Genomic DNA, 22,843 nt, shown 5'->3' with positions numbered 1-22,843 from the left:
TTTCTTTTCTTTCTCTTCGTCCCCCCCCCCTTTTTTTTCTTTTTTGATGAATCCAGTCGATTCGTTGTTTCTGTTTGTTGATTGTTTAATTATTCTTTAGTTAAGTTTTTACCCTAGCCAAGCACTTTTTGTGCTTTCATGGCAGATTATGTACAGTAGTTATGTGTTTTTTGTTTAAATATATATGATTGAATTGAAAATTGTATGAAATTAGCCTAAATTGTAATTTAGAGTATATAAATCTTAATGCTCTGACTTTTTATGCTTCAGCCTGACTTGACACATCGACATTCCTAAAAGTATGTCGAATACAAATTACTGGAACAAATCTGGGGTTGGCAACCCTTCAAGTGGGCTAATGATTATTTCCCACTTTCTAACTTGTTAGAGTGGAATATATACTTTTTTGTCGAGCATGATAACATCTCATTCCTTTCTAAATTTCAATTTTGTTAAAATCTACAAGGTGATGTATCTGTTACAGGCATTGTAAAATTACCATAAAAGCACCCAACTAGCAGTGGACGTTAACAACTACTAGGTGATGTATCTGTTATAGGCATTTTAGAATTACCATAATAGCACACAACTAGCGGTGGAAGCCACACACTTAGAAGATATGTTACAGAAGGAAATTAAGTAAATATAAGAATGAATTATCAAAGCTTTACATGGAATTTTCAAGAAATATTATCTTCTTGGTATTTTTATTAATTTATTCTTTATTTAATAAAATTATTTATTAATCAGTTATAGAGATAATTACTGAGAATGTCTACTTTCAGGCAACTAAAGTTAAATATTTTTGAGATATTTTTTGATACTACAAGTATTTCTGGAATTTTAGCCCACTCTAAGTCAAACTATCATATCCGTTTAATCAGATGGCTCCCGTAGCACGCAAAATTGTCACAGAAAACAATTAAAGATGCTAACAAAATATGGCACGAAGAAATTTGCAAATCAGTTTACAGTAGAGTAATCAGTTTATATTTGGAATCTAAACTTTTTTACGTATGTGTATAGTATAAAACATGTTTTTTATATAGGTTATATTGTATATAAACTACATATTTTGAACTATTCATTAATTATATACATTAATGTTTTTGTTTATATACAAATAATATTTTAGGAGTGGGGGTAGACTTGCTGGTTGATACACTAAGACTATCCAACCCCAGTCACGTGGTTGAAGTGGGCAGTCGAGCCGTGAAGAGGAATTATCCCTTTCAATTAGATCCCCATCTAGTATCTATTGTTCAAAAGGGGATACTGACAAAACCATCGCCTGGAGACTTTTTTTTGAATTATGAACATATTCGGGTTCAATCAATGTCGGAATCTGCGGCTCAGCCCGTTGGAGAATGGTAAGTTGTTTTTTTTTGGTCCCATGTTGATCTCTCTTTGTTGAAACGGAGATATTGAGATGGTTTAATGGAGATATTAGCGTCTTTGTTTTGATAAAAAGAATGATATTTTGTAGAAAAGAAAGTTTAACTTATCTAAGTTAAACATTAAAACCCCTTTAAACCTATTAAGTTGATTTTATGTTTATTTTAGTTATAGACAAGTTGATGCAGTTCGTTCTCTTCTAATTAGAAAATTCTAGGTTCATTTATATATCAGGATAAATTAGACAATTTTTTGTTATAACCTTTCGTAAAGATGCTATTGAGGTCTACTATGATTTTTTCCCCATGTCAATTTCTGCACATATTGGCACAATTAGTTGCAGTGCATTTAGAAGATAGACTAAGCAATGATAAAAATCTTATTCTATTATCATATTGCAATTGATTTTTGTAACTTACAGATTTCAGTAAGCAATTAAAATGATTGAATCGAGTTCAGCAGCGCTTATTTGAACTTATTATTATTAATTATTATATTTTTAAATTAATTATTATTATTTGGTTATACATAATATTAATAATTATTATATTATTAATTATTTGCTTATTTTGCGTTAGAGTTCAACAAAAGCGCTACGAAGCGGCAAGATTTTTAACTTTAATGGTTTTCTTTTCGTCGACTGTAAATTTTGGTACAATAGGTACATATTGGTAGCATTTAGTAAAACCCAGTTAGAAGATAAATTAAGCAATAATACTAACCCCGTGTTCTGTTGTCTTATTATAATTGATTTTGTAACTCATAGGTTTCAATAGGCAATTGAAATATTTGAATTTGGTTCAATACGGTTAATTGGAACCTATAAATGAATTATTTGCTTATTTTGTGTTAGAGCTCAATAGGCTACAATCCGTTTTTATCTACATAGAAAATTCTTGGTGTATTTATCGATCAGCATAAATTAAAAATCTTCCTGTTAGAACCTTTCTTAAAAGGTGGTATTCACGGACAAGATTTTTAATCTAGTGATTTTTTTTCTATTTCGAATATAATTTTTGGTATTATAGGTACATATTGGTATAATTTAGTGAAACCCAGTTACAAGATAGATTAAGCGATGATAGTAACCCTGCGTTCTATTGTCTTACTGTAATTGATTATTGTTTCTTATAGATTTCAATAGGCAATTAAAATTATTGAATTGTGTTCAACACTGTTTATTCGAACATATAATTAATTGTTTGTTTATGCTGCGTTAGAGCTCAATAAGCTGCAATCCGTGTTTATATACGTAGAAAATTCTTGGTGTATTTATCTATCAGGATAATTTAAAAATCTTCCTGTTAGAAACCTTTCTTTAAAATGCTATGAAGAAGCGAGAATTTTAACTTTAATGGTTTTCTTTTCATTCTAACTGTAATTTTTAGTACAATAGGTGCATATTGGTACAATTTAGTAAAACCTAATTAGAAGATAAATTAAGCAATGATACTAACCCTACATTGTATTATCTCAATGGAATTGATTTTGTAACTTAAAGATTTCAATAGGCAATTAAAATTATTAAATTGTCTTTAACAGAGCTTATTTAAACCTGTTAAATTAGTTTGCGTTAGAGCTCAATAAGCTGCAATCTGTTCTTCTCGAGATAGAAAAACTTGGATAAATTGAAAATCTTCATGTTAGAAGCTTTCTTAATAGATCCTGTGCAGCAGCAAGTTTTATAACTCTAATAACTTTTTTGTATCTAAACTAATTTCTGGTGCAACTGGAATATCATGGCGTATATAAAAGAAAAGTTAGACCATTAGGGTTTAACCATTTTTTCCAATGTACAAATTACTTGCGTTAGTAGATATACAGCAAAACTGTAAGAGGTGATAGATGAAAAAGGTATAAGAAGATTTTCATTGTGGGTTGTCTCAAACCATCGAAAGTAGTATTTATGCTCCCGAATTCGTCATTTTTACGGAGGCTGAGAGTCATTTTAACAGATGTTGCAGTCCCTCCCTCCATCCTTCCTTGCTTATAGGTTTCATCTCAATAAGACCTCAAAATTTTTCAGTATAGAACAAGGGCCTCCAAACTCTCAGGTACGGGAGCGAGTAACTTGGGTTTTATCTTTACCGTAGTTTAAGAAATTCGTAATTTTAAAATTATTAATGGAAACTACATACAAATTATTTTGTGTGCCAACATTTTTAATTTTGTTGTGATTTTTGGGATGTACAGAAGATTATATTTGACGGCTTATAGTCCTCAATATTGTGTAATATTGGATTTCTTAGAATTCTTCAGTATGTTGAGATATATCACAAGTATACTTAAAATTATTTCTTAAACAAATGTAATTTAATTTACATTCACATTTTTCTAAATTTTTAGAAAGCCGATCTAACGATGAAGCCATAAAACGGAGTCAATCTATGAAACGCATTTTGTATTGGGTTTCGTTAACACTTATTGTTTTATAAAACGATATAAAACTCCTCTGAATCAAGAATATCGTTATCAGACTCTGGTTCTCTAAGAAATAAACGAGAGTCATATTTTGGGAAATTGTACATTACAATAGGGATATGTTTAGGAATTCTAAAGTTTTCATTACATTTTGCATGAGTAAATCAATGTATATTATCATTCATATAGTCGTGATCTAAATGAAAATTATTATCTACTATTTCCTTTTCACGAATATGACAGCTTATGATAGTTGTATTATTCCATTTTTCTCTTACTTGTTCTTGTGTATAACCATAATCTCTCTGTCTATTTTCATACTCATTGGCTATTTCTGCTCACACTTCTGTTATGGTAGTTACGAAATGCCCAATAGCATCTTCGGCAAAGTATTCGTAATATTTGCTTTGTGTTTTATAAAAAGAACAACTTACTTGGAATCCATATGCAAATGTTTTGCTAGTTTAATTGTCTTTTTACCTTTCTTTTAATTAAATTCTTCATTATACGATTTAAAATCAGCTATGATAAAGCCGCCCTGGCCGAGTGGGTTGGTGCGCTGGATTCGATATTCCTTGTCTGAGAGGACGCGGGTTCGAATCCCAGTGTACCCAATTCTTCAGTTTGGGACGGGGGTCAGTGGCGTGACTCTGTAAGCTTAGCCAGAGTCGACCCAGCTCTAAATGGGTACCTGGAGAAATCTGGGGAAGGTAAACAGGAAGGGAGTGCGAAAGCACAGGTTGGCTGGCTGGCCCCCAGCCCCCCATTGCACTTCCTGGCTGAAGGGCCAAGAAACGGAGATCAGCACCGCCAGTACGGACTGTAAAGTCTAATGCCGTATCCTTTACCTTTTATGATAAAGTAAGCTACTTCCATTCGTTTAGCCATATTTTCAAATTCAATTGTAGATCCTGTTTATGGCATAATGATGTCAGGATCTTCACAGTTATCCTTTTTAAAATGTTTTTCAAAATTTTGCTCTTCTGTAATATATCTTCCACGGAAGGTGCAAAGATAAGTTCTCGATTTATGTTTAGTAATTAAATAAAAAAAAAACAAGTTTTTTTAACTGAAAGTAAGGAGCGACATTAAAACTTAAAACGAACAGAAATTACTTCGTATATGAAAGAGGCTGCTTCCTCATCAACGCCCCGCTCTTTACGCTAAAGTTTGACTCTGGCTCTCAATTCTTCTTTTTAAAACAGTAAAAAACTTTAGCGTAAAGAGCGGGGCGTTGATGAGGAAGCAGCCTCTTTCATATACGAAGTAATTTCTGTTCGTTTTAAGTTTTAATGTCGCTCCTTACTTTCGGTTAAAAAAACTTGTTTTTTTATTTAATTTCTGAACGTTTTTGAATCAATGCATGTTTTGATTTTGGCTCTCCGCAGAGGAATAATTAAAACGAAATTTGCATTTTTTTTTTTTTTTGGCTAAATGGCTTTCTCATAATTTTGATTGAATGATTTTGAGAAAAAAGAGCGGGGGAGGAAGCCTAGTTGCCCTCCGATTTTTTGGTCAATTAAAAAGGCAACTAGAACTTTTAATTTTTTACGAATATTTTTATTAGTAAAAGATTTACGTAACTTATAAATTAGGTTACGTAAAGAACTTTTGTACTCTCATATTTTTATTACATATATGAGGGGGTTCGCCCCCTTGTCAGATCCTCGCTCTTTACACTAAAGCTTAAATTTCGTCCCAATTCATTAAGAATGAACCCAGAATCACAAAAGCCGTAGAATAAATAGTTGAAATTACTAAAAATACTTTAACGTAAAGAGCGAGGTATTAGGAGGAGGTGAGCCCCTCAAATGGGTAATAATTTCTGTTTGTTTTAAGTTTTAATGCTGTTCCTTACTTCCAGCTGAAAGAACTTTTTCATATTTATTTTTTCATTGTGTTTTTAAATAATGCTAGTAAATCCTGCGCTCCCTTCATGGAGATTTTCTTCCCCCATGACAAACTATCGATGGAAAGTTCCTCCAGCATATCCCCCTCTTCTCAACCCCTCCCCCAACCAAAACAATCCTCCTGAAAACGCCTGTACACTTCCCAATAACCATTACTATATGTAAGCATTGGTCAAAGTTTGTAACTTGTTGCCTCTCCCATGGGGACTGTGGGGGAGTAAGTCGGCCCCAAAGACATAGTTATAAGATTTTTCGACTACGCTGAATAAAATGGCTATCTCAGAATTTTGATCCGTTAACTTTGGTAAAATAATTAGCGTGGGAGGGGTCCTAGGTGCCCTCCAATTTTTTGGTCACTTAAAAAGGGCACTAGAACTTTTCATTTCCGTTAGAATGAGCCCTCTTGCAACATTCTAGGACAACTGGGTCGATACGATCACCCCTGGGAAAAAGAAAAAAAAAACAAATAAACAAATAAACACGCATCCGTGATCTGCCTTCTGGCAAAAAATACAAAATTCCACATTTTTGTAGATAGGAGCTTGAAACTTTTACAGTAGGGTTCTCTGATACGCTGAATCAGATGGTCTGATTTTCGTTAAGATTCTATGACTTCTAGGGGGCGTTTCCCCCCATTTTCTAAAATAAGGCAAATTTTCTCAGGCTCGTAACTTTTGATGGGTAAGACTAAACTTGATGAAACTTATATATTTAAAATCAGCATTAAAATGCGATTCTTTTGATGTAGGTATTGGTTTCAACGTTCCATTTTTAGAGTTTTGGTTACTATTGAGCCGGGTCGCTCCTTACTACAGTTCGTTACCACGAACTGTTTGATTTGCGTTCACAATTGTCTACTTAAATCTGTAATTAAAACATCACAATTTTCAAAATAGAGTAAATCAATCACATGTGTAGCAGTTTCTATGGCACTTGGTAATAACCAAGTGACCCATAGTAATCGCAAATTCTGTCGGTCTGTCAGTTTGTCTTTTCCTTCTAGTTTAGGCACTTCCAAATTAGCAAGGACGATGAAATTTGGCAGGCGTATCAGGGACCAGACCAGATTAAATTAGAAATAGTCATTTCTCCGATTCGACCATCTGGGGGGGGGGGACGGTTAATTCGGAAAAACTTGAAAAATGAAGTATTTTTAACTTACGAACGGGTGATCAGATCTTAATGAGTTTAATATTTAGATTGATTTTTTGTCTCAGACCTTTTATATTAACTCCCGACCGGATGAAACTTGGTGAGAAAAATAAGCACAGTTCCTAGATACGTGATTGACATAACCTGAACGGATCTGCTCTCTTTGGGGGAATTGGGAGGAGGGTTAATTCTGAAAAATTAGAAAAAATGAGGTATTTTTAACTTACGAGGAAGTGTTGGATCTTAATGAAATTTCATATTTAGAAGGACCTTGTAACTCAGATCTCTTATTTTAAATCCCGACCGGATCCAGTGTCATTGGGGGGAGTTGAGGGGGCGAAAATCTTGGAAAACGCTTAAAGCGGAATGATCACAATGAAACTTGGGGGGAAATAAGTACAAGTCCCAGGTACGTGACTGACATAACCGGACCGGATCCGCTCTTTTGGGGGAAGTATGGGGGGATTAATTCGGAAAAATTAGAAAAAAATTGGTATTTTCAACTTACAAACGGGTGATCGGATCTTGATGAAATTTGATATTTAGAAGGATCTTGTTCCATTGGTCTTAGTTTTAGGAATATAAGCTGTAACCACTTTATTTTCACTTATTTCAAATAAAAAATTTTAATATTATATTTGTTTTCAAACTTTGAAAATTTTCCATTTGAAAATTAGTAATCCCTTTAAAGTTGACTTCATTTTCATGCTTTTGTTGGTTTGATAGTCTATGTACACGACTTTTAGCTGGATGAATATAAGCGAGTTTTGACCAAAGAAATCATTTATTATCATCATTTTTATATTAATGAAAGGTTTTTATTTTTTACAAATTCAGGTAATTCCTTATAAGTACCTCCCACATAATTTGGTAATCCTGTCATTCCATAATCGGTTCCATAGACTCTATTAAATTGTAAGTCTGATCTGGGTGTATTCTCCATGACATATGTATTACTATGATTAATATTTAAATGGCTTTGTTCGTTGTCACTATTTCTATTAAAAATCCAGGAGTAGCTATGATTATGAACAGAATCGAGTTCTTAAGTATTTTTCTTAGAATAAAATTTTACACGTGTTGTAAATTGAACTCTTTAACAATCTCTATCATTCATTCTATTTTTTAAATTTCTAACAACAGAGTTAAAAAGGAGTGCAAGATCAGCTTCTTCTGCACTCATTGAGATATTAACTGTAAGAAATTTTCTCTAATCCATTGAATACTTGGATTGTTATCGTATTCTTCTTCTTTGAACATATAATCTTATTTATAATCAAATTTAATTGTCAATGTTTCTGTCTATTTTTAACACTCTCTCTACCAGTTACATCTTGAAGGAGTTGTGGATTTTTTTCGAAATCCTTTGTATTGATTTCTATTAGATTATAAAAAAATTATTTATTCGTTTCACTTCATCATAATTTCCAGAAGATGAAATCTGTTTTAATTTAAACATTTTACATGTTTTTGTTTTAATTTTATATGAAATAATTTTATTCTTTTCTTTGATTTCATTTTCCAATGTTACTTTTAGTTCAGGTTCAATGTTGTAGTGATGCTGCTTTTTGTCTATCTATCTTTTTACTTTTCGTGACCATTGAATACAGTGATCGCACATTGATATTTTATTACTAAGAGGGTCATTGATGGTATTGAATAATTTAAATTTTTTGCCAATAATCTTTAAATTATGGGTTTTGGCAAATGCCGCAATTCATTAATTGTATAATGCGGTAATCGATTTTTCATCTAGACGAGTTTAGATTTTTGTTGTAAACATCTTTAATAACTTCTGAAATGTCATCCATTTATTAGGGGCTGATTTAATTAAACAAAATCCCAAATCTTAAAAATAGCCAAGCCTTGAGGAATTCTTGAGACTTTCTTGAGAACGTAGAAATCTGTTAGTGTTTATTAATATTTTTAATATTTTAAATTTGTTTAATAATTTAAATCTGTAATAAATGTAGTTTTATTGTATGTGATTCAAAAATGTTACTGCAACCGAGTCTTTAACTCGGGCAGTTTCAAAAAGAAATGAAGTGTCAATGATTAAAGATATTTTTACATTTTGTGATTTCAAGAAAAAAAAATTTAATGCAATGAGCAAAAACCCTGGATAAAAGGAAGTGGTATTTGTAGTGGCAAGAGTAGCGTAGAAAAGAAACTTTTAGAACTCTCACTTAAATTCTATTAGGGTTCATAGGGTTATGAACCCTAATAGAATTTAAGTGAGAGTAAATGGATATGCATATCCACAATAAGATTTTAAATGTGATTTCAGCGATGCTAATGAAGATTATTCAAACCCTTATCAGGGATTTCGACAGTTAGGACATAAACATAAAATGTTGATAGTGGAACAATTGTAAGTTGTAATGATTTTAAAACAGTATGTCCTTTATTTCGCTTTGATGTCTCAAAGCATGAATCGAATGTTTATCGAAGTGGATCAACTGCTGATATAGAAATTAAACTTTTATTATATCAAGTATCTGCTAATCCATATAACATTCACAGCGTTATATTTTCAGAAAGAGAAGCTATCACAGAAGTCATTTATTGTAAATTATATGTTAATATATAAATTAATTTTGGTTTCTGAAATTTGTTTAATAACATTATTGACAAATAAATTGAGAAACTTTTAAGCGAAATGAACAATACAAACCCATTAAAAATATAAACCATCTTTTTCTAGAATTTAATGTATACCATCTAACCATCGATCCAACAAATGACACGTCATTGCTCAAGTTGTTTCTGACGCGTGTTTGGAAATCTTCCCAGAATTCTTTCATCGGGTGACATAATTCGAGGAGGGAAGTCAAAGTTTATTAAAAGAAAAATTATTTCTGATTCAGAAAATTTGTTTGATAAAATTATTTACTAATAAATGGATAAACTTTGAAGTAAAATGGAAATGGAAAATCAATATAATCAAACTATTATGAAAGAAGATTTTGACGCTGGAATGGAATACACGATTAAAAAGAATGAAATATGTTGCAACTAAATATGGAAAGAAAATCGTTATCATTGTTGATTTTAAAAGTGAAATTGTTTAACTATTTGCACCTTAGTGTTTTGATTCTCAAGCTGCTGATCTTGAAAAGAAATATAAAAAATTAGAAAAAATTATGATTTTAAACGTTATGAAAGATAATATAAAGATAATATAAAATATTTAGATATCGATCCAACAATTAAATATTTGATCGAAGATTTAGTATTGGAAAATATAAAAAATATGATGTATTATTTATTAATAATAATACGATATTTAATAATTCTAATAATCTGTATTATTGCGTGAAAAAAAAAATTATAAAATCATATGCATTTCTTGTTTTTTCAAAGCTTTTTTTCTCTTATACAACCTGTTTTGACGGTAAAAGTTGTGATGGGAAATGCTTGAAAATGTAGATTTTTCATTTGAAAATCTTTTAAATTGGGTTGAAAAAGGGGTAAATTGAATGGAGTTGATAAGTGGGCCGGAAACCCGTGTTCACATTGTGAAAAAGTGTAAAAATGAGACCCAATTTGATTTCCAAGGACTTGTTCTCATTTTGAATGTACGGATGGAAAATGTTCAAAATGTGCTATATTTGATGTTAAAATGATGTAAAATGAACTGAAAATGATGTATATTGAATGGATGAGATAGGTGGTCCAGAACCCCCATTTCCTATACTACTTTTGAGTTTTATCAGTGTAATGCCGCCTACTTTTTCTGAATTACGGATAATATCAAACAAGGGTGAAAATAGTTAAACGTTTTTTGACGTACTTTCGGAGAGTTAATAATTCATATTGGTCGCTCAAATTAGCCCGAGTTATTGTCCTCTAATTTTATACCTAGTTTCAAAGTTTGCAATTCTCAAATCCCAAAGAATAAATTTGCAGGCAATAAATTCTATAATATTCGGGAGCGATGGGGGTCTGGAATACAAAAAAAAACTGCACTAATTTAATATTGTCGTAAGAGTTGTAGCTTTTTCTACAAATCTTTATATTGGGGGAAACCCTCCACCTCTCTCACTGTATGGAGTTAAGTGTATGAACGTAGTATTCTACAAACCTTGTTTTGATTTTTTAACATTGTCAGTTCTGTCACTTAATTTGTTTTTTTTTTCTCTTTTTTCTATGTTGTCAGTTATCAGGATTTAAAGTGAAATTTTTTCTAGGGGTCATAGGCCGGCCAGTCTTCGAGAATACGTCGTTTTATCCTACTTAAGCCAGCTGCTTCGTGACAATATTCGTCCGTCTCAGGCTGTCAATTCCAGTACACCGATACGGTAAATTTTATTTCTTTTGACCTTAGATTTCTCTCTAGTACATAGGTAGAATCTAGTGTTTGATAATGTATAATGATGGAATTATATGTAAAGAAAATTATTATTTCCTCTTGTTCTGTTTAAACTTATCGGTCTCTCAGTTCAGACTATATAACCTTCCTTTTTCTCTGTCTTAGTGGAGTGTTGGTCTGTGACAGCTTGCTGCAGTTTATATGTATTGCAGAATTCAAGACATCGAACTACTCTGATGTATATTTTGACTTCAATACTGTTTGTTAGTGTGTGTTCGTGTTTGACGAAAAGATGTAGTATTACTTTATAAAACAAACAATTTATATAGATGGTATTTAAAATTTGATGCTAATTTTTGTAAATGGCTACAATAAAAAAATAAAACTAGAAATAAATAATGCTGATCTTTCCAAGACATGAGGGAAAGCAGTACCCCCTGCAGCTTTACTACTTTTTGCGACGGTATGATCGTGTCTGACAAAAAAAAAAATGTGTTGTTACTTCATAAAGCAATTAATTAATACAGATGGGATCAATAGTTCAGTGCTAATTTTTATAGATGGCATTGGCTGCAGTAAAAAAAAAAGAGAATAAAACTAGAAAGATATGATGCTATTTTTCTAAAACACTGGGGCAAGCCCTAGCCCCTAGGAAACAGGATTCCCTCCCTAGAAAAATCATAAAAGGTATGTGAATAGGTAATCTTTGAAAGAAGATTTAATTTCATCCATTCAAAGGTGGAAGGTAAGGAAACAGTAAAAGTTAATTTTCAGCTGTCTCACGTTAATTCTACTACTGCTACTAACAACTCACCGCATCACTAAGCCGCCTAAGGCCAACACAGCTACGCAAGCTCCTCTTCCATCCCAATTCTATTCAAAGCCTCCCTCTTTACACCCTCCCAGGAAGTTCCCATGTGCTTTAAATCTTTTTTTATGATATTCGCGTTAATTTTAGTAAAGTGATATAGTAAAATTCTGTTCATTTCCGCTTAGATACCCCTCATGTACATTGTTAAAATTCGGTATTTGATAATCTAAAATGATGTTTATAATTATGCACAAGGAAAATATTCGTTTTTTGATCGACGAAGAACCATATATTGTTCCTTCATGATACAATATTATTGTAATATTATTGTGGCCTATAATACTAATTTATGTAGATAATATTGGTTTTAATAAAAATAAAAGAATTGGCGCTAATTTTTCCATGACTCCCTTTGAAAACCCAGTTCCCTCGTCACAAAAATTCTAGCGATAATCAACCCATTAAAAAAAAGTATTTATCCGGCCGTCACAGACTGTCAATTCCAGACAATCAATTCGGTATGATTATATTCCTTTTGGCCTAGATTTCCGGCAAATACATTGTTAAAATTTGTTAGTTGACTCTATAATGGTGTTGGTACCTTTTGCGTCGGAAAAGTATTCGTTTTTTTATATTTGACTAAAAATAAAGTTTTCTTTTACGACGAAACATGTAGATTGTTGAAATGCGAAGTTGCAATTAAAATAAGTAGGAAAACAAAACAAAACAACAAATATTTCTGATTTTTACAAGACTGCGGGGCTGGGGGCAGTGTTTCTTAGAATAATTTTCAAAGGCAAGTATGTAGCTAAGCTCTCACAGGCAACGTTAATTCTCCTCAACAGCATCGTCAGTAGTTCATTGCATCGTCATTCATAATATCAGCATCTATCATAATCAGCATAATATCATAATCAGCATCGTCATTGTCAGACAATGAACCATGAGCTTTGTTTTCACCTAGATTTAAATGGGAATATTCATAATTTTTCTTATTTATATTTTTTTTTTATCTTTTTGTTTTCCAATGCCCTTCTCCCCCGTCTTAATCCATGCAAGGAGCTCAGAAAGCTACAATGGAAATAAAAACAATTTGAAATATGATGAAAGGAGAGAGACAAAACAAAAACCATTGTCGGTTACTCTTGACCAATTACAGAGTAGCAAGTAGCCGAAGCGTCTTCGAAGATCCGATAACCTAACCTTAAGCATCAGTTTGTTTCTGGTAATCAGAAGAGAGTGTACGTTTTTCAATATCTGAAGGGTTCTTATTGTACAGATAGCCGGATTTCCCTAACAGATGATCAGTTCATGTTTTGAGAAGTCTATCTTTTTCCATCTCATGGCAGGGGGATTGGGTTGAAACTTCGAGTCATATCTTTTTGGGGTAGGGTAAGGGCAAGGGGGCTTAAAGTTGTGTGTTTGGGGGAAAAGGGCTAAATATTTTTTCTCAGATCCTAACAAGAGAAGATTTTAATTTAGCTCTTTAACAAAAAGGGATTTAGCTAGACATAATTGTGGTAATGCATTCGTGACAAATATATAGACTACACATTGTTTGAGCGGCTCAGACGTTTAATATGTTGACAGCATAACGACAATATAAAAAAAAGAGAGCGTAAATGCTGTGGGTTTTTAATATACTTTGAAAATAACTGACGTAAAAGGTACTTTAGACTTTTTAAGTTTGTTTATGTTTGTGGGTATGAAGAAACTTCTGACTATCTTATATTTTCATATGTAAAATGAATATATTTGTATCGTGCAATTAAAAATATTCGATTTTTTTTCCGTTCCACTGTCTTGGAAAACTTGGCCGTATTTCTCTACTGATTAATCTGAAAAAATGTTTATCATTGGATAAAAGTTAAATTTGAAGGTAATTTCAGTAACCTATACCAAAATATATGAGGGATAGGAGAGCATTGAAAGCTTATTAGAGTTTGTGCCAAGTCCAAGTCTGTTTTATCTGTCCACCAATTTTTTCCAGCACTGTTGCCTCAGGTGCAGCCACCTGTTAGGGATTGGAAGTCTTCCTCTCTCTCTCTCTCTTTTCTCCCTCTCTCTCTCTCTCTCTTTCTGTGTCTCTTTTATCTGTTTTATCTGTCCACCAATTTTTTCCAGCACTGTTGCCTCAGGTGCAGCCACCTGTTAGGGATTGGAAGTCTTCCTCTCTCTCTCTCTCTTTTCTCCCTCTGTCTCTCTTTCTGTGTCTCTTTTCCTTGTCGTAGTCTTTGCTGAATATTGTATAGGCTGGAAAACTGTAAATTTTTATTGTTTTGTGACACATGAGATATTATTCTCAACATTTAGAAGCCAAGTAATCCCGTCTAATTTATGCTAAAGTATGTTTCATTTTTGTACGTATTTCAAAGTCAACTAATTAAGTGATTACTTTATAATTATTCGAGAAAAAAATTTTATTTGTTGGACAGATTTTATCTGGTGAGAGTTTTTAGATCCATCGTTGTCAAGTAAAAATATTTTGCCATGCAAAACTTTTTCGCAATGAAGGATTGATATATCTAGTCTGTAAGCATGGCTCTGTTCCATTTTACTCCACATGCTTTTTTTTATCCAGGAGAGATATGGCACTGTTCTGACAAGACAAGCCTTCTCTAAAAAGTTAAAGCCCCCCACCCCCCGAGACGGAAAATTTGTGACAATGTTCTTATTTTATAACATTTTCTTGACAGTCCTTAGTACACATATCTCGTCATCGATTCTACTCCCTTGAATATCGTGACTTTGTCATTTGCTACTGTTACTCAAGATACCACTTTCAAAGGTGGCAGTTTCGGAGGTAATTGTAACTATTGATTTGCGATCAATGTCGCTTATTGAAACGAATTAAATTAATTGCTTGCTTATTTTCTATTAGAGCTTAAGTTGCTGCAATTCTTTGTTGACGAAGTGAAGCAACGTTTCATTTGGAATGCGTTGAATGGTAATCTTGCTTATTGTAATTTTTATGTTTTATTGTCATTTTAGGATACCATTTTCAAAAGTGGCAGTTTCATCTGTTGTTGAGAAAGTTAAGCCACAATTCATTTTGAATGCATTGAATGGTAGTCTGGTTTCCTTGTGTATAGCTGATTTGGAAACTATGAACATATCTAAGCCGGATGATCCTTCATTATTTTCTGTTGTGGAAAACTTCACCCCAGTTGATTGCCTAGGCTTTGGTAACTCTGGTTTTTTTTTTTTTATATGTATTTTCCTTATTTATCTATATATTTCTTTTTCTTATTTGTTTTATACAGTAAGTTCTGTATAATACATTTATATTATACAGAAGCTAAGCCGGATGATCCTTCATTATTTTCTGTTGTGGAAAACTTCACCCCAGTTGATTGCCTAGGCTTTGGTAACTCTTATTTGTTTTTATATATGTTTTCCTTATTTATCTATATATTTCTTTTTCTTATTTGTTTTCCTTATTTGGAAAGTATGAACATATCTAAGCCGGATGATCCTTCATTATTTTCTGTTGTGGAAAACTTTACCCCAGTTGATTGCCTAGGCTTTGGTAACTCTTAATTATTTTTATATATATTTTCCCTATTTATGTATATATTTCTTTTTCTTATTTGTTTTCCTTATTTGTTTTTCTTATTTATTTTCCTTATTTATTTTTATATATTTTCCTTATTTATTTATATATTTATTTTCTTGTTTATTTTTCTTAATGATTTTAATGTGTTTTCCTTGTGTATTTTTATATATATTTTTTATTTATTTATGTATTTGTTTTTATTTATTTTCCTTTATTAGCTTTTATTTGTTTACCAGTAAGTATAAAAGATAAGTAAAAAGTTTCAAAAACTGTCCACCAAATCCAACAAAACCACTGTTTTAGGATTATTAGAAAAAGCCCCATATTTCATGGTTATTCTAACGATGAAACCAGTTGCCCTCTCTCCTGTTTACCGTGTTAGTTCGCTAAATTTGCATTTCTGTTTAAGTTAGCTCTCTCTTGATATTCTCTGGCCACTGTATCAAAGCGATTACTCCTGGGACTTGAAGCTCTTCGTATAGGGTCCTTTGATTTCCTACATTTTATGAATTTGGATGAGTGGGAGGGAGCAAGCCTTAATTAAGTTTTATAGATAGGGGGTTAAACTCCTAAAAAGAGTGGAATTTTTTTATCATGCTTCTTCGTGGTTTTAAGGTATGACATTCCTTGGCTTATTCGATTACGGTTTACTGTAAAAACTTTCTGGAGTTTTTTTTTACAAATAAAAAAAAAAAAGTCAGTATTATTTTCTTAATTTATGTGTACTCGTAATTTATTTCATTTTAAAATAAACCTTGGAAGTAAGAAGAGTAATATGTTCTTAATATAGCCAATCGTGCATATTCTGCCCACGAGTAATTTAAATCGTTTCAAATGCCTTAATATAATTGTACCCACAGTGGGAGTCCATTAATATAGAATCCCAACCGAGCTAGACTCCCATAAAGAGCCATCAAATCACCACAAGCAAGTGAAATGGAGGTAATCGAGAATCTAAAATTAACTTTATTTTGTGAATAATTAAATTATTCAAAAGTAAAGGCCATCTCTGTTTCTCTTTATATTTTTTTTATCATTTGTTCCTATTTCTCAGTAAGATCGTTCTCTTTTTATTGCTTGAGATTCATCGGTTTGGGTTAACGCTCATGTCTTTTGGACGAAACGACATATATCACCAGCATATGTAGAAAAGCCATGACATCTTTATTTGTACTGACGTAATTCTTGCCGTATTTATTTGTACTGATGTAATCCTTGACGTATTTATTTGTACTGGCGTAACCCTTGACGTATTTATTTGTATTGACGTAATTCTTGACGAATTTATTCGTATTGACGTAATCCTTGACATATTTATTTGTACCGACGTAATTCCTTGACGTGTTTATTTGTACTGTGGTAATCCTAGACGTATTTATTTTGTACTGACGTAATCCTCGACGTATTAATTTTTACTTACGTAATCCTTGAAGTATTTATTTGTAATGAAGTAATCTTTGACGTATAGATTTGCACCGACGCAATCCTTTACGTATTTATTTGTAGTAACGTAATCCTTGACGTATCTATTTTTGTAAAAACTGGGATTCAACAGAAATCACCCCCTAGTTCATCCAGTTACATCAGTGTTTGTCGTTGCCTAGTGTTTGATTTAACAAAAACGCAAAATGGACGTCATTTAATATAAACATCCAAGTTGGGAGTAGTGTTTTTGGCAGTATTAGCTCTGTTTACCTTCTATTTTGTGTAACATCCTATGGGATCACCACATTTTAATTGTCGCTCAAAACGGCGGAGATATTATCATGTCAAATCGCCTATCTCTCCACCCGACACAAGTTTTGATTGAAAACATCTTAATCAGCTTTGGTGTATTTACTAAAGTTAATCGTTGTACAGTCAGTAAACTTACCGAAAATCCATGTAGATTTACATTTATCTGCTCACAATTTGGAGTGAACCGATTTCCAGATTGCTTTAATGTGATAAAAACTTTAAAAAAAAAATCAGTTCACTCATTGACCTGGTTTCTATCATAAACTACTTATTGTGAATTAGATACACTCTCATAGACATGGACCAAAGATGGTATCTTTTAGTTAATTAGTTAATTGTAAAATAGAAAATATTATCAAACAGTTCGTGGCAATGAACAGTAAGCAAGGAGCGATGTGGTTCAATAATAACCAAAACTCTTAAGAAATACAGTATTGATAACAATATATACATCAAAAGAAGAGAGTTTTGATGCTTATTCAAAATATATAAATTTTTATGTTACCCATCAAGAGTTACAAGCCTGAATAATATGCCTAATTTTTTAAAAAGTGGAAAACCCCCAAAACATTAGGTGATACTAGTGAAAATCACACCATTAGATTTAGTATATCAGAGAACCCTACTGAAGAGGTTTCAAGCTTCTATATATGAAAATATGGAATTTTGTTTTTTTTTTTTTTTTTTTTTGTCGGGAAAAAAAAATCATGAATGCATGTTTATTGGTTGTTTGTTTTGTTTGTTGTCTTTTCTCCCAAGGGTTATCGTATTGAACTAGTGGTCCTAGGCGATCGAGAGAAGGCTCTTCTGATCGGAAATCAAAACTTCTAGTGCCCTTTTTAAGTCACCAAAAATATTTGACAGCAGCTTGCCTCTCTCTCACGCCCTTTCTTCCAAAGTCATCCTATCAAAATTTTGAGATAGCCATTTTGTTTAGTATAGTCGAAATATCTAATAACTATGTCTTTGAGGATGACTTGACCCCCCACAGTCAACGGGAAATGGCTGCAAAGCATGAACTTTGCCCATTGTTTATTTGGAAGTATAGAGATATTTTTCTGGGGGGGGGGGGGGGTGGGGTGCGTAGAAGGATCTTTCCATAGAGGAAACTTTCGTGAGGGAATAAAATTTCTCATGGAGGGAGAGCCGGATTTCTCAGCCTTATTTAAAAACCGATCAAAAACTTGATAAAAAAAAAAGTTCCTTCAACTGAAAATAACGAGCTACATTGAAACTTAAAACGAAAAGAAATTATTATCGTATATGACGGGGGTTCCTCTCTACGCTAAAGTTTTTTTTTTAGAACATTTAAAAAAGCTTATTATTCTAATTAAACTTCCCTTGTGTTTCAGGAGTCATTCTAAAATAATTAGAAAAAAAAGTCAAACTTTAGCGTAAAAAGCAAGGTATTAAAGAGGGGCAGCCCCCCTCATATACGTAAAAATTTCTGTTTGTTTTAATTTTAAATGTTGCTCGTTACTTTCAGTTAAAAAAAACTTGTCAACAAAAAATTTGTAAACGAGCACAAAAGTTAAAAGGATATTTGTCGAAACGTTCAAATGGATATTTTTTAAAAGCAGTAATGAAACTTTGCACTCTCTAATCTAAGAGGGTCAAGGGGGGATGGAACCTCTTAGTCGGTAGTTCGGATGGAGGAGGAAGGTTGAGCCAAATTTAAGGCACATGTTTCTCACGACGGACAAAAAGGGGCCAAGTTTAAGTTTTAATGTTGCTTCTTACTTTCAGTTAAGAAAAACTGTTTTTTTTTTTTATTTAATGATTATTAAGAAGTTCACCACAAGAGAAGTTTGCCAACGAGTACAAAAATTAAAAGCACATATGTTAAAAAGCACAAATTACGAATTGTTAAAAGCACGAATGAAACTGCACCATCTAATTTAAGAGGGACAAAGGGGACGGAAGAAACCTCTTGTAGATCGGATAAAGGAGGAAGGTTGAGCCAAATTTCCGGGACAGTTTTCACGGGGGATAAAAAGGGGTTCAAGTCCAAAGGCTTTCAGATAAAAATTTGAGACAAAGGGCCTTTGTAGTAATCTCTTCTGAATTCTAAGTGGCTCAGATGGTAAGTTTGAAACTTTCTCTTCTATTTTTTAGGGATGGTAAAGATACGTGTTCTGCGTATGATACGTATATAAGTATCTGTAGATTTTTAGTCTCTGCCACTAGATATGTAGGCTAGTATTAATCTCGGTGTTTATTGGCAGATTATGTCAATCAGTTTCATAAATACGAATCTAGTTATTTTGCCTGGTTTTATAAAAAAAAAAAAATTATTACTTCTTAATTAACCAGTTCATTTTATTAAACTTAATAAATGATTAAAAGATCCAAGTTTTATTAAATTAATAATATCAAATTTATTTTTATTATTAACAGTTACAGGTATTATAAATTCACATTTATTCTATTACATTTGATAAAATTTTATTTAATAAAACGATTAAATTATATCAAAATTTTAAAATCTATTAATTTCAATAAATCTTAAACCTAGCTTTTCATTGTTCACTTATTATTAGTGATAAAATTTAGTGCATAACTTTTGAAAGCCTGTTTCTCTTTAGTGAAGATTCGAGTTTTTTTCTCGTGCTGTAATACTCTGAAGATTCTATAATTGCTAACAATGGTAAAGAAATACAAGGGTGGGGGGGTAGCTGCTGGCTCTGATTGTGTCTCTATTCTATAAAATCTATCTAAAACCAATTTTTGGAATGTTGACTTATTTGGCTTAATCGATGACAATTCTGATTTAATTTACGACGAATTTGGTGTAACACTTTGAAAACCTGTCTTTCTTTAACGAAAAATAAAGTTTTTCCGCAATATTAAATGCGAATTGCAAGAATAATTGGAGATTTGTAATTTTGGATGAATATGGACGGGGACTTTGGCGCTGATCTTTTCTAGTTTCTATTAAATCTATCTTAAATCAATGTTAATAGGCTGAAATTTATAATATGTTTATTTCAAATATAATATATTTTAGTATATTTAATATAAAATATAGTATATTTTATTTCATAACTTCCAAAATCTACTTTTCTTTAATCATAGATAAATTATCTTCTGATTATTGTAAATAGTAAAAAGTAAATTGATTATTCATTATTGTAATTGCAAAAAATGTTGTAAATTCATTATTATATTCTAATTATTGTAAATTGTATTGTAAGTGGAAACTGTAGAAACTTCATTCTGGAGATGTTATAACTGTGGACAATAGAGAATAAATAGGAAGGGGACGATTTTGTTTTGTATTTAATCTATTTTAAGTTACCATTTTCATTAATAAAGTGGGGTGTTTTGATGATGTCTTCGTTCAGAAGAAATTGCACTCTTAAAACTATATTCAGACCATAAGTTTTAATTATTATTCTCAAATTTTAGGAATAATAAAGCGGATTGACGTAGAGGAACGCCTGTTTTATATCGTGACGCCAGAACGTGACATTTCAAACGTCAATCTTATTTGTCTTGGCCAGCTCTTCCTTCCAGAGTCTATTTACACAGGTGGAAATGACAAAACCCCGTTTGAATTAAATAACCAACCCGGAGGTACACGGATAACTGTGCCCTATGTTGCTGAATCCTTGACAAAGGAGGGTATAAGTCAACCTTGGAAGAAATACTCTCCGTACATTCAACCTCGTATCAATTAAGTTGGATCCATTTTATCATATGGGAATTGTAAAACATGATAGAGTTCAGACTTTTTAAATAGCATTCTCGACCTTTTCAAGTCTCAATAAACTGGTTAATATAGTGCCTTAGTAATTTTTACTTAATTGACAAAATAACTGTCTTTATCATTTAGGTTAATTTCAGTCATAACTTCCGGTTATCTACCCAGCGATCAAGTACAGTATCCTGGAATCGACTCTCACACGGCTGTTTTTTTTGTTTTTTTTTCAAGTTCCGAATGTGTATGGATACCCTGGTCCAGTACGCCTGCGATATAGGTTTTAACAGTTATTTTTTTTTTTGTTTTTTTACCAAGGGTAGATAGTTTTTTTTTCCCAAGGGTAGCTGGTTTTTCCCAAGTTGCGAATGTGTATGGATACCCTGGTCCAGTACGCCAGCGATATAGGTTTTAACAGGCTTTTTTTTTACCAAGGGTAGATAGAAATGAAAAAGTTTACCTGAATTTTTGATAGGTCTGAGCTACTAATTTTCTAGAAATCCGGGATTTTTGATTATATGTATGGATTTGAATCCTTCTAGCTCTGATTTATTCATTTTCCGTATGCTATGGGAGATATAAAGTTAACGTAAAGTTAATTATAAAGTTAACAGACAGCGAATTATTTATGTAGGATATTAGGAGGTCAAGCGATTTCGTTATCCTAGGTATTCTGTAAAAACTTAGTCATTGTGTAAGTATATCGCTATTGAACGAGAATAAATGATTGACTTAAGTGACCATAGGAGTCATAAAATTTCACTATCGTAGGTGTCAACCAAGGTTCTTATCTGTTCCAGTGAAAAGCCATTCAGACATAAAAGTATTAAAGAAAGAAAAAATTGTTTTTGGTGATGATTGTCTTTGGCGATACTTTGTATAAACTATTAATGACAGATGTATTTAAATATATAATATTTGTGTTTATTTTATACGGGTGTTAAATAAGGTCATAAATGAATTACTCTTGGTAACGGCAAAGTTAACCCAAAAATCTTACCTATCTGACCTCTATCAGGTTTTACAATTTTATTAAGGTGACACTGTGTTCTGTAATAACGATTGTGGAGGATAATTAAATAATTTCGGTCAAGTGATTTCAGTGATTCAAAGGGTTTTAGTCATATTGAGGGTAGTGTCCTTGGCAGTGTTGTCTCATGATGCGCATACATGTGACTTTGTTTCTGGACGAAAGGTATCGCTTTGGGGTATTACTAAAAAGGTGGGGGGGGGGTAAAAAAAGGCAACCTTTGGAAACTATAAAGAATGATTGAAATAATTGGGAAGCATTGAGGTTGCAGGATTGGAGGGGGCATAGGGCTCATTCTCATTTCTGTAGCTTTACCTAGATAACTTCGGAGAAGTTACGCCTCGGTAGATGGCGTTGTTGCTTTCATCTCTCAAGAACGAAATTTAGCTCTTGTTATTTTTCTTTTCTCTTTATGCCCAAACAAGTTGCTGATTTATACCCAACTCTGTTGCTTTAAAAAAATTTATGTTTATGAATGATCAGCATCGTATGATTTTTTTTATTGTAAACTTACCATTGAACTACAGAAACGGAAATCGAAAGGACGAAAACCTGGTTTAAAAATGTCAAACTTTAATTTCTCTCAGATTTTATCTGCTAGTGCTATGTCTTTTTGTTTTTCGTCAGATGCATTATACGAGAGGAAACTACCATTTCAAGCTTCCATGTCTTCTAATTTCAAAAAAAAAATTGCCCTAAATTTTTCCTTGCGATCGATCTTAGGAATTACGCTTTAAAATTGAAGATCGCTCAGGTCACAAAGACACAAGGGATAAATTAATGACGCTTTATGGTACTTCGACACACATTATAGAATTT

General features: G+C 32.3%; 1 protein-coding gene across 1 annotated transcript in view; it reads left to right on the top strand.

Annotated features, from left to right (window-relative positions):
• Positions 1–22,091, top strand: part of LOC136035272 (polynucleotide 5'-hydroxyl-kinase NOL9-like) — a 36,883-nt gene extending 14,792 nt beyond the window's left edge. The window contains exons 4-7 of the mRNA XM_065716948.1: positions 1,136–1,370; positions 11,069–11,179; positions 14,993–15,186; positions 20,703–22,091. Coding sequence (XP_065573020.1) covers positions 1,136–1,370; positions 11,069–11,179; positions 14,993–15,186; positions 20,703–20,974 — 812 coding nt within the window. The 3' untranslated portion in view covers positions 20,975–22,091. The remainder of the gene's footprint in view (positions 1–1,135; positions 1,371–11,068; positions 11,180–14,992; positions 15,187–20,702) is intronic.
• Positions 22,092–22,843: the final 752 nt, after the last annotated feature.

The sequence above is a fragment of the Artemia franciscana genome, chromosome 14 (assembly GCF_032884065.1).
Source record: "Artemia franciscana chromosome 14, ASM3288406v1, whole genome shotgun sequence".
Lineage (NCBI taxonomy): Eukaryota > Metazoa > Arthropoda > Branchiopoda > Anostraca > Artemiidae > Artemia > Artemia franciscana.
This window is presented reverse-complemented; position numbering and strand designations above follow the sequence as displayed.